General features: G+C 35.9%; 1 protein-coding gene across 1 annotated transcript in view; it reads right to left on the bottom strand.

Annotated features, from left to right (window-relative positions):
- Positions 1-13,244, bottom strand: part of LOC149067432 (sushi, von Willebrand factor type A, EGF and pentraxin domain-containing protein 1-like) — a 77,981-nt gene that overhangs the window by 62,939 nt on the left and 1,798 nt on the right. Inside the window, exons 2-3 of the mRNA XM_089252633.1 lie at positions 11,843-12,000; positions 423-639 (exon numbers count right to left, since the gene is read on the bottom strand). Coding sequence (XP_089108759.1) covers positions 423-639; positions 11,843-12,000 — 375 coding nt within the window. The remainder of the gene's footprint in view (positions 1-422; positions 640-11,842; positions 12,001-13,244) is intronic.

Raw genomic sequence — 13,244 nt, 5'->3', positions numbered from 1 at the left:
GTAGTTAAGAGAAGACAAACTCTTGTGTACGCTTGAGAAGCCGTCTTTTAGGGTTCTCCGTTTATTAGCGTGTATCGTGAAATCTCTGCTAGTGAATACGTGTATGAATAGAAATTGCGAAAATTCCAACTACTATCAGACTCTTTAATTGCTCAATGCTCAAATTTTTATTTTTTATTGTTGCAATTTACCATGTTTTTTTACCGTAGCAATTTATCATTCCTCTTTTACCCTACGTGGAATAACTGAACGTCAGTTAATCGTAACAAAACGAAGCATTGAAGAGTTAAATTAGGTGATTTTTAGCGTAAGTGTGTCGCCATTTTGTTTCGGAATCATGTCCAACTGGATAGTTTTGCTATTTATTTTTCCAGCGATCAGGAAAAGGATAAATAGCGGTGATTATAATCATCTGTACTCACCTCCCCTGATTTTTCTGGCCAAGCGTTTGAATTCTCTGAATCCTTTGCAAGTGTACACGTGACTGGGACTCGTGGCTATGGCCTGAAGCTCTTGCTTCAAGAACCTGCCGATGCCGAAAGCGAAAACTTCGGCTCCGGTGTCTTTCTTGAGCTTATCGCCGATCGGGACGGGGTCACCTCCGAGAGTCGCTAAACCGTCGCTTATCATTATGACGACCTAAAAAATGCGAGCACCCCGTAAATTAGGTTGTTCTAGCCAACAGTTATATCAGGAAAAAAAAAACGCAAAATACAATAAAGATTATTTAAGAATCATATTTCAATTGATGTTTATGTGAGCGCGACGAATACAGTGTTTTTGAGAGACAATATTGAGAAATAGTTTGAGATCAAGGGCAAAAAAATCTGTTAGTTTCATGGACTCACTACATCGTGAACGATTTTAAACATCTACAGGGAGACGTTCATGACCTGGATCCAGTGGAATCTTTTATCGATATTATACGCTAATCACGCAGTAGCAGATCGATCAAAAAATGAGATAAAGTACTTGAAAGCAAGAAGGAATGTGAAGCATTTCTTATAAAGTATAATATACACTATATTTTTCAAAAATCCGTGTTTTTTTTAGAGTCAAGACATTTTCCCGAATTTCTAGGAAAAATACTGGACGAATCGTTCTAAAATTTCAGTCACGTGAACCCCACACGCTTGTACTCATAATTTCTAGTGAAAATTTAGTCACGAGTGCATTCAGGTGACCGACAAAAAAATTAAATAAGAAAAAAAAAATTTTGATCAACCCTGTATGATAAAAGACTGGATGATTTGTCATAAAATATTTTGATATGCAATACTTGCGTGCATTTCCGTGGGAAAGCAACGCATATGCACGAAGGTATGGATATTTTCTATGAAAATTTGCAACCAATTTTTTAACAGGTTCTTTTATTTAACCAATTTCTTGAAATGAAGAAGAAGAAATAATCAAATGACAGAAAATAATCGAAATACCAATTTGTGGAAAATCCCTTATCTAGAAGAGTTGATCCACTTTGCCCAAGAATATTTAGAAGACACCAACGAATAAGGCAAATACACAAAAAATATAATAATAATAAAAGTCCTACTGCATTTCAACACCAATGGGTGCCGTCTTCAGAGGAAAAATTTAACCACTAGTTTCTTTTTAAAAAAAAAAAAAAAAAATCCCTTATCATCCAGGTATTCTCGGCCAGTAACCAAAATTAAAGCTCACGATATCGCGTATATCTTTCTAAATTTTCACGACAATCAACTGAAATTTTCATATAAGTTGCATTACATATATATCTGGCAACCAAATTATGGGGAAATAAAATATATATTTTCCGCGCATGCGCAAGTGAAAATTATTTACTAAAAATGTTCATACCTCATTAATAATAAATTGTCACATTTTAAATTCTTGCGCTGGTTGTGTCCCATGTGTAGTGACAATATTTTTGTGAACTTCATAAAAATTGGTTGAAAACTCCGCATGTTATAAGCGAACAACATGCGATGAAAATTGGAATTTTTATAGAAAACATTCATGTCGTCTTGAATATACATGCTATTCTTTCGAAAATGCACACAAGTATTTTACAAAATCAGTAAATTTTTTTGTGGAAGTTACAAATCATTTGCAGTTTTTGATCATATACAGGGTTAATCAAAAACCGTTTATTTCTTATTTAATTTTTTGTTCGTCCTCTAAATGCTTTCGTGACTAAATTTTCACTAGAAATTGTAAGTACAAGCAAAGGGTGCACGAGACCGAAATTTCGGAACGATTTGCCCAGCACTTTTCTAGAAATTGAGAAAAAATGTCTAAACTCCAAAAAAGGATACAGACTTTTGGCAATATAAGCGTATCAAGAACACAGATATTTACTGGAATTATGCCGAAGTGAACTCGGAAAGAAAAGCCATCTGGTCTCCTCCGGCACTCGAACCCAGACCCTCTTGCATACCGGGTAAGCATGCTTGTAGATGGTAGCATGCTTTCCCGGTGTGATTTTCCGAGTTCACCTCGGCATAATTCCAGTAAATATCTGTTTCCTTGATAGCTTGGGCTGAGAAAAAAAAGCCGTCTATCTCTCTCAATACAGGTGTAGTTGATATACGAGGTAGGGCGCTTTATATAAATGGGTATAAAAACTTGCAAGTTGACGGAAATTCATTGAAAGAATAAAATATACGTGGGTTTTTTTTAATTCACTCGAGTTTTCAATCAAACAGGTTTGTTTTGACGAATTCTACCGCTGAGAGTTCTAGCGGAGTATATTTCAAAAAAGGATGAAGTAGAGGGTGCTCACCTGTGTGTTTTTGGCAAGAAGAAACTCTACCTTCATACTTAAGTTCGAGGAGAATGCAGGAAATTGCGATCTCAAATATAGGATATATATAAATGCAATTTTTCTAATTACTGCTAAAGTTTCTGAAGGGTGTGGAATCAAAGGGCTGCTACAAATCGCAGTAATCGACAAATCTTATCAATAAAAATGTACAGTACCTAACAAAAAAAATTCAAATAGTTTAAAGACCATATTTTATTGAGAAAAATACGGTATAAGCTGGGATCTTAACCAATACCTTCTAAAGCAGTTTGCTCTAGAAGGTGTTGTCTTAACACCCCTGCGTGGATCTCAGTGCGTCGTACGTCAGAGGCGGTGAAGTTTTTTACCACCTGATTATTTTTCAAAATAATAACTATACAATTTATATATATATATTGCACATTTTACTATGACATGACTTTTTTTTACAATTTTAGAGTGAAATTTAAAAAAGAGATATGCAATATATTATTTCCAGCAAAGTTGCACAAAGTTCAATTTTTTTTAAAATTTAAATACCGCGAATAGGGCCTTGGCATTTGAATTTCTGAACCCGTTTGAATGGTTAAATAACAATTCGTAAAATACGGAAAAACGCCATTTGCCATAAAAAAAGATTGCCAAGATGAATAATTATAATTTTTGCCATAATTATCATAATGTAAGTTATGATAGAAAGTCCAAAGTTACATCATGAAAACGCTGAGTGCATTATATACGACTTTAGTAAGAATTACAAACTCAAATAAGTATCGTTGAGTAAACGGGACAAATATATGAATAAAATGGTAACAACAAAAATTACAGGTATGCCCGGTAATACGGGACATAAAGTGGTCCGTCAAACTGTTTCAGACATTTCACTGGTCCTTGTTTTATGAAAGGTTGAGAAACACCGCTTTAAAGCATTCCATTTTGAAATGAATTACCGATACCAACCGCAGTGGGCGAGTTCCGTAACACCAAACCGAGTGAATTCAAATCAAGTACGTAAGCCTCTACAATACATTTTTCCATGTTATTTACGGAAAAAAAGAGGAAATTTTAGTCATTAGTGTCATTTTATTAATAGATCAGATCAGGACAATTAATTTTCGGGACACGAATGACCACGTGGTTATTTTCATTTTGTCCAAAACATGGCATTTCTTGTGCAATTAAGGGAATTGAAAAAAAGAGTGAGAACCAACAAGAAAAATGTTCGGCCCACGTGTTTTACTTCTTGACGACAAATTTGTGTGCGTCGTTACAGGACTTTTGGTCTTGGTGATGCCAGAGGGACAAGTGAAAGCACGTGTTGTCCATAAAATGTCGCGTGGATCAAATCAGTGGACGTTTGACGTCGGCACCCTCGTCCTTCACATTGACACTGACCTTATCCTATATTTTTCGCTGAAGGACGTGGGATCAGAACCTCCTACATCAATTATGGTCAGAAATTTTTTTCTTCTTACATATGATGTATGGTGCTCGTAATATAAAAACAAACAAAAACATGTTGCATCATTAAATTATCTGCGTTTCTGGAAATACGTTTTTTTACATGGAAAAAGAAGAAGAGAAACATGTGGTGATTTTTTGAAGCACTTATGGAGAAAAAGAGGGAGGTAGTTGGTCTTTGTACACACCAAGTTGGAATTCCAACCCAGTTCGAAGGTCACTGCGTTGACCATATGGCTGCCTAGAATGACGATTCCCAAATAATAAGACACTATAGGCATGCACTATAAGTGCCAGTAAACACAGCTATATTTAGTATAGTGATTCCCAATAAGCATGTTGTGGCAAATCGGGGTAAAATGACCGTGGTGCGCCAAAAAAGATCAAATGATCAAATCGGGGTATCATTAAAATGCCTCCAGATCGGGAGTATTTAAATTCTGATCTAATTTCGAATGGAGTGGGAACATTGGAAGTTTGAGAATCCCTGCCCTAGAGAAGGCATTGATTTTACACCACATAAAACTTCACCCACGAACCACTATTGTTCCCTAATTACACAGGTCTGGGATGAAAAGCTTTCTTAAAAATAATTAGTGCTTATTTTATAGATTTTTGGATGCTGATCACAGGAAAAATAATTAGAGAATTCCATCATGTCTAATTATTGAGATAACTTGAAAATTGAGTTTCAATAGGAAGCATTGGATATTTTTTGGGTTTATTGGCGCAAGGACGAAAAAAAAAAAATAGTGAGCATTCAAACTACATTGAAACTGTGCTTTATAAACAAATATAGTAAATGATTTCCAAAGATATTCCAGCGAATTTTTCGGTGATTTTTGGGTGCTGATTCTAAATTAGGCATAGGTTTTGTCAGATTGGCTCTACTTTTTGAGGAAAAGTGAAAATCAAATTTCAATGGTAAGCAGCATACAAATCACATTGAAACTGCGTGCTATACATAAATACAGTAAATCAAATTACCAAAGATATTTCACTGATTTAGGGCCTATCAAAGCGTTCGTTGGTTGTCCACTGGTCCGAGAACACTGATTAAACAATCGGACCACACCACCGAGAAAAAAATTGTGGTGGTCTGCGGGACCAGTGGCGAAAAACTTCGCACCCCTCCTCCACGCGGTGATACGTTGATCGCGGAAGAATCTCCTATGGGAGAATCCCCGATCCGCAGTGGATTTTTTATAGTGTTTTGCAACCCCTTGGTGGTATATCACTCTTCTAAATGCTAATATAATTGTGGAAATTAATTATTATTATTTAGAACAGATTTCTTTTTAGTGGACCAGTAGGTTCTCGTATTCACTGATCAATGGAACCAGTGACTTTTATTTTTCAATTCTAACACTGTTTCATTACAACAGCGGAACTAGGACATGAATGTGAAGTATGTATTTATAATTATAAGCAAATAAAAATAAAAATTCCAAAATATTGGGATTTGAGTTATTTCCCCCAAAATATGAAATCGTTTATGAGAAAACCTTATTTGATAGAAAAAAATGGATTATATTTTTGGAATAAACTGAAAATTATATAAAAATCAGTTACATCATATAACTATAAAAATGATTTCAAAAACCATGTTTTTGTAGACCTGTGTTATCAACTATAAACACGATGATGAAACGCTAATTGGATAACTCAAATAAAATTACATTAAAAAATAACATTAACTTAAAAAGGTGGAATTAGTTATGAGAAACACATACTGATTCCTCCTAATCATAAGCGAGGTATTATCACTTCATCACATATCTTAAGTCAGTGATTCTCCAACTCTGTTCTTCGGAGAACGAAGTGCTCCGTCAGAGATTTTTTAGTGCTCCGTGAAGATATTGGTGATTGAATAGCAGAAATATCTTGAATCTTGTTGGTGCTTCTCCGATCACAGAGTACCTTTAATCTTTTTTCTTTTAATTTTTTTGTATGTATTCAGAGAAATTTTTTAAAAGCATTTCACCTTACTTGCATTAGCATCAATGAACTTTTGAATTTTTTTCCCAGCCACTTCCTGCAAGCATTTTGGAGCTCTTCAAGTAATACACTCTTCAAAATATCATCTAACCTATGGGCCGCTGATTTTGCGTCTCGTGTCTCTTGCTATGAAGGTCCGTCTTGAATTGGTAACGAAAAGTAAAAAGTTTTTAGGGTTATAGTGGAGCCTGCTTTTATCACAATAATAAAAAAAAAGACCTCGTAAGCTTGCCTAGTGTGGGATCGCCGTACGTAGTATGCAATCATTTGTTTTGCAACTTTTGTAGTTTTTTTTTTGGACTAGTTTGATGATTTCTACGGGCCCCTTTCCCCGCAGAGAACAGGCAGACGTACAACATAATATTGCACTTGTATAATAATAACCCACAAAGACTTGATAACTCATGAATAAGCAGCAAAATACCGAGTAGTGATCGCACCTGACTTAAGTACACTAATTTTTTAAGCGTCTTCATATTCATTATTCATAACCAAGTATGTTTTCCATCAACTAAATATGCCTTTCTGTGACATGGTTTTTGAAATTTTTTGTCCAAGACTTTTTTTTAAAATTCCAAGATAACTCAAAAAGTTCCCAAACTTCCCACCACGTGGCGTTCTAACTTTACTTATCAATTGTCGCGTACTCGTATTGTTATATCACTAAGCTACTTTCAAAACTACCTGACATACCTCAAGAGTTATTCTAGATTACGTGGAATTTTGAATGTTCTACATTTCTAAGATATTTATCCTTTTTGCTCCGGGGAATCCCAATATAATTTCAGAGGTAGAAAATGATCGCAAGAGGCTGCGCATATGCCAATGTATATGAGATCTTCAAGTGGTCATAACTTTTGAATGGATGAAGATAGAACGATGGAAAAAGTATCTAGGCATACTAAATCGGACATGCGCTACATGATAACAACAACCAAAACGCCATCTGGTGGGAAATTCTTGATCTTTTTTTACCTTGTATTGACAAATCAACGTTCTTTGAGCAAAGTTAAGGCTGAAATTTGTGAAATTCATTAAAATGAGATGATGATATAAACAATGTCAAAATTTTAACATTTAATACCACATCTACTACCACTACTTCCAATCATAGATGTCTCGGGAAATTTTCTTGAAATGGAACAAGGCGAATTTTTTTCGGCATAAAATTAAGATCTGCTTTTTTAGCCATTTTAGACTGTAAATTGCATAAAATATTTGATTCTCCCGTTTCTTCGAATTGTAATTTTAAAGGGGTAAGACTATTACAATTGCACACTAATTAAAGCTGATAATTTTCTATAGGTAACTTTAACTTCAGAGTTAAAGTGCTTCGTAGAATTTCATTACTTTTGGACACTCCTTGTACCTCTTCCCGCATAAGAAAATTTATCTTAGCCTAGAGTTACATTTGATTGTAGAAATACATTTGAGCTCCTTCTCTGTTCTTTCCCCCATCGAGCCGTTTTATTGGTTACCCTTTAAACAGCATTTTCTTTCCTTCCTTGCGCTTTAACGAGTGAAATAAAAAGATAGTATATAAAAAAAAAGATAACGGTAGACATTTTTGGAATGGAAAACCTGCTCTTCTCATATCCCCCTTTGATTTCCTAGATGTTAGATAAAGATACTGGTTTAAGAGATTCATCACTAGTAGCTACTCAACCTATATATCGTTCAAATTTGCTACGAAAAGCCTGTATGTAAAGGCATTGAAATATTTAAAGATGCAGGTTAGCTGTTCCAAGCAAAAAGACTTTTCTAAGTGCACATTATGAAAATCTTTTTAAACATTATATATATATAATAAATCCTTTTTGGGGGGATGGGGGTTGGGACAAAACTATAACCATATTCCAAATTATAAAAATAAAAAAAACATAGTTTTACGATATAGGTGTCAGGAGAATGCCTCTATTGCTTCCTCTGTTATTACACTGTTATTATATTTCACTTGTTTGCAAAATAGTCCGCTTTTTTCAAACGGCTCCTTTATTTTATTCTGGCTTGAATGAAGCCTTCACGACTCTCGGTTGCTGATACAGCAAGAGATGCTTCAGTTAAGAGTCGTACACACCGTTCAATTGCTTGCGTGTGACAAGGAAAATTCGGTATAGATGGAAAAGCAGGTTCAGATAATTTTTGTGGGTCCAGTTCTTGATTTTTTATGATAGGTGGTTCAGTCACTCGCACTTGATCCCATGCAATTAGTTCCGAATAGTGCTTAGCAGAAAAGTTTATTTTCAGAACATGGAATATACGGATTTCTGCTTCTGATAATCCCTCATTTCTAATTTTTAGAATTCTCTTTTTTCCCAGTTCTTTGCCCATACTATTTCCACAAGATATCTCTGATCTGCACTTGAATCACTGTTGTCACTGTCCATTATCGGAAGGTTATTAGAGATTGGTTTAAATTTCACAATAGGTAATCTTTCTCAATTTTCCAATCTTTGTCCGATATCACCTTGAAGCCCGCGCGTGTGGACTGATGGAACATCCACCTAGATGCTTCACGAGATGCCTTAGAGGTAACTCGTTGAAGTGAAAAAGACAAATAAGCCATTGCAAGGGATGGCCTATTTCTTTATTAATCTTATAACACCATTTTTGTAACCAGTATTGGCAACAGTTCTGTCGCATCCGATCGCCATCAATTCGTTCGTATCAAAATCTTGCTTCAAAAAGTCTGGGATTGATGACTTTATATCCCTTGCTCTACTGTTTCTTGGAGTTGTGTGACCAAGATAAATTGACCCGGGTTCCTGCAATATAATTATGTGTTCTTCTATGGAAAGAATCACCACCTTTGACATTAGCTAAGGTTTTGTCTTTTCAACCATAAAAATATATTCCTCGCACATTTTGTTCTAGGAATTTTATCTTGCAAAAGAACTCTGTGTGATTTCTTTCTTCACGCCTTATTTTAATCCGGTCTATTGTCATATTTGGCTTCTCTTTTGTCAATAACCCAACATCTTCCAGTACAGCATTCGCAATAATTGCAGCTGATCGATCAGACACACCAGTTCTATCACAAGCGAGAGCAACATTTGGTAATTTAGTTCTCATCTGTGAGGATGATGCTAGAACTTCAAAAACAAATGAAGTCCTTGCTTCGGCACTGATTGAAGGACCAGCTTCAGGTACTGGTAGATGGAAATGCTAACTTCAACGGTAAACTGTGTTTTGGCTCATATAGATCACTTTCCTCAGATGGATATAGACAAGTTTTCAGTTGTTTATTAACTAGTTTCCGCCGTTTCTTCTTGAGATGACTTCAAACGGGATAATATTTTCATTTTCCTTTGTTCATTGTTTTTCAATTTCTTCATTATTAGGACATCTACTCGACCAATGGCCATCTTGCGTGTACTTCTTTGATCTTGCAAGAAATCTCGCTCTAAATTTGGGACCTTTCTCAACTTGTCACACTTACAGTCTTCAAAATCACATTTGCACGCTGCAATGTCGAACAATTTCCACATTTGACTGAAAACATTTCAAGTTCAACTTGAAAGTTTGAAGAATCTTTTCTTGCTTTCATATTTTTCTGAAGATTCTTGTATTTACAGTAAAAGTCTTTGAAAATTTTGCATATCCGTTGGTGAGAAACCGTAGGAATTGAAGCAGTTTTCCAAATATTTTCTATCTTAGGCACGATAATTTCAAGAATGTCTGCAATAGCTGGATCTTTTCTTGATTGTTGTGCCTTCATATTGCGTTGAGTCAGCAAATAACAAAGCATAACATCGCCATAAGTGGGCAAGACCCGAGAATCCAACTGTTTAGGATTTCCTAAAATGTCACAACAATAAAAGCTTCTGGTCGTCATTTTGACTGCTATACACCCTCTCAGTTAAGGGGTAAGATTGCAGATGAATACTGAAAACAAGGGAATAACACATTGAGGTCACTGAACGAATCACGTGTTCAGGGAAATAGGAAAGCCTCCTCCGCGGTGTCATGTTACAGAATTCCACACGTGCGTAAAACTTCAGGGGCGATGAGGAACCTCAAGAAGTTTGAATTTTGGGGAAAAAAATTAGGAATGGCATTTTTTCACATAAAGGCATATTTTAAATTCTATTACAATGGCAATTTCGAATTTTTTTTTTTTTGTTCCACCCTAGTGTATATGCCTTTACAATGGTTTGCCACTTTTTCAATAGTCGTCAGAATCATCATCAGCATCACTTTGAGGGGCAGGCAAAGGAGGATCCCCCCATATAAATCAGTGTTAAAATTGCCGTTTGTAACTATAGAAATGCGGGAATTTAATGGGGGTTTTCTGCCACATCAATAATTTTAAAAATTGAATTGAATTCTCGATTTTTGAAATATTGAGTTCGCTTAGAGGTACGAAGCCTAGAAAATTAAATATGAAGTAATTAGTCGGACCTACTTTTTTGAGTTGGATATTCATGCAATAACATTGATTTCAACTTTTTATTTATATCCTGTCAAGCATAAAAATTAATGTCTTCGTAATGTCTTTTAATATTCAACTGCATAAATTCATGTTTAGGATGTTTTTTAAAATTAATTATGGGCCCGTAAAAATACATCGAAACATTCCACAGCTTTAATTAAGCATTTTTTGAAGCTGAAAACAGGCAGATCGATAACTTCAGTTCGGGGGGGGGGGGGTCGAAATACTTAGCGCCCCTTAAAAAAGGAAAAAAAATGTATTCATTTCTATTTCTGGATTAGTTTCTTTCAAGAGTCCCCATATTGGTTAACTTAGATACGGTTTGTATGTCTCTCAAAGAAAGAAGGGGGAAATCACGTAATCCAAAAAAGCCTCATTGAAGAAAACCCGGGCAACGCCGGGTATTATAGCTAGTACAATATATACGGGAAACTTGTTGTGTGAGACAAGAGATATTGATGTTTAGGAAAGAAAAATTTATTTCTGCCCTCATGGGGACTCAAACCCCTGGCTCTAGCATGCCGGACGAGTGCTCTACCACTAAACTATGAAAACAGATAAGACATTCCTTCCTTGGAGCATTATATATATATATATAATGAATGGCTCCGTGCGATGAACGGAGCAACATTCCGCTAATAGCACGCAGATGACATCAAGGTCACCAGATAGCAACATAAATTAGCCTTAATGTTTTCTGCGAGCTATTAGCGGAATGTTGCTTCCTCTATCGTACGGAGCCAGCGCATATGGTATATATACGATCCAAGGAAGTAATATTCTATCTGCTTTCATAGTTCAGTGTATTTCACTTGTCCTGCATACGAGAGACCGGGGTTCGAGTTCCCGTAAGTGCAGAGCTGAATTTCCCTTCCCTATATGAACATCAATATCTCTTCACACAGCCAGTTTTTCATGATGTACTTCATTGTCTTAAGTGTTTTGATGCTGATTCTGGGTTGGAAGAAGAATGATGTAAAAATGTTTTATAAAAAATTTATAAGGAATGAGGGAAAAAAACTATGTCCGCAAATACATTTTTTTAAATGTTTTTTCTAATTAGTATCCATCATTTAGACGTGCGTTCGAATCCCACGCTTAAAGGGGGCACGTGTTTAACATGGCGAAGCATTCCTTCCGGCGTGAAGCATCATATTAAGTCTCTTAAAATGTTAAAAATCAGGTTGTACCTTGTTGACGTTGGGTCTCGAGTGCAACAGGACGTTCCGGGCCTCGTTCAGAGCTGCGGCGATGTTCGTGGCCTCGCTGTCCTTGTAAGCAATATCTTGCATTTCTTCGGAAAGAAAGCATTTCGTCTTTGGATCCCGAATATAATTCAGGTGAGTTTCTGAAATCACGCATCATAACATATGATATTGATTGGTATTTTGAGAATACAAATGGGCACACACACACAAAAATGAAATTTTTTAAGAGGCTCTTCATGGGAAAGAATTCGTTTTCCAGTGGCCATGGCGTACACAAATCGTTACATTCATGAATAGAAGTTGATAATCTTTTCACACTGAATTTACTCGTATGAAAATTAGAAAGTATTCTATATAATACTTATATTAATATAAATGGGCTAAAATAGCATAACGATAATAACAATCACTACAAGTTTCACGATCCACTGAAATACTTGCATCAATCCGGAGTATTATTAGAAGGCCTAGATTACACTATAACAGTTTCATAAAAGTTTTATAGTGTAATCCCGGCCTAAGATTCCCAGTGCACGAAATGCCCTAGGCATGTGAAAATTTTGACCTGTATTTTGTTCAACCAGATGCCCGACCGCGAGCATGCAAATTTTTAAACTTTGAGAGATTTATCCAACCCTGTCAGATACAGGTCACGAGTATCATAAATCACACGCGCGCGCGCAGGCATACCTAGTCTTACCAAATATACTGTAACGAAATTTCAAAGACTTGATCTAATTTGCATGTAAGAAAGAGAGGTGTTGAATAAAAAGATTGGTTGTACTACATGTATATAGAAGTGTTTTTTCTTGAAGTGATTTTTCTGTGGTACGTGGTAATTTGTTGTGGACATCAGATGGCTGCCTGAGAAAAATGGACACTAGACAACCCATTGAACTTGCTACGCCTCAAAAGGCTTATAAGATTTCTTGAACTTAACCTACACGCACAAATCAGCTGCTTGAAAAGAGAAGTATCTCCAGGAGGCATCGATGTTCTTCTGATGAAGAGTATAAGCCGGCGAGAGATTATAGAAATATACCAAGAAATACGCGCTATTTGCGATCCCGATTTCGGAGCGACGGACTGCCAATAGATGGGGATCAGCTGGACAAGTGCAATCGTCAACAACAATACAACAGCTGTACAATTCACTAGACATGGGACATTCCATAGACCACAATAAGTGACACCAATCAAGACAACTTATGACAAACAATGATCAAGACGACGATTACGATTTTATATACAGGGTACATAGGTAACAGGGTGTATGGTATTCTACTGGTGAACTGTTGATTCTAGAGGCATACTTCCAATTAGAAAAAGAATCCAAATAACATGCCGTTCCTGTTGCAAGGCGATAAAAATAAAAACGTTAACT

This window comes from Pholcus phalangioides, unplaced genomic scaffold (assembly GCF_987345545.1).
Source record: "Pholcus phalangioides strain wild (caught in Gottingen) unplaced genomic scaffold, Ppha-v1.0 ptg000030l_1, whole genome shotgun sequence".
Lineage (NCBI taxonomy): Eukaryota > Metazoa > Arthropoda > Arachnida > Araneae > Pholcidae > Pholcus > Pholcus phalangioides.
This window is presented reverse-complemented; position numbering and strand designations above follow the sequence as displayed.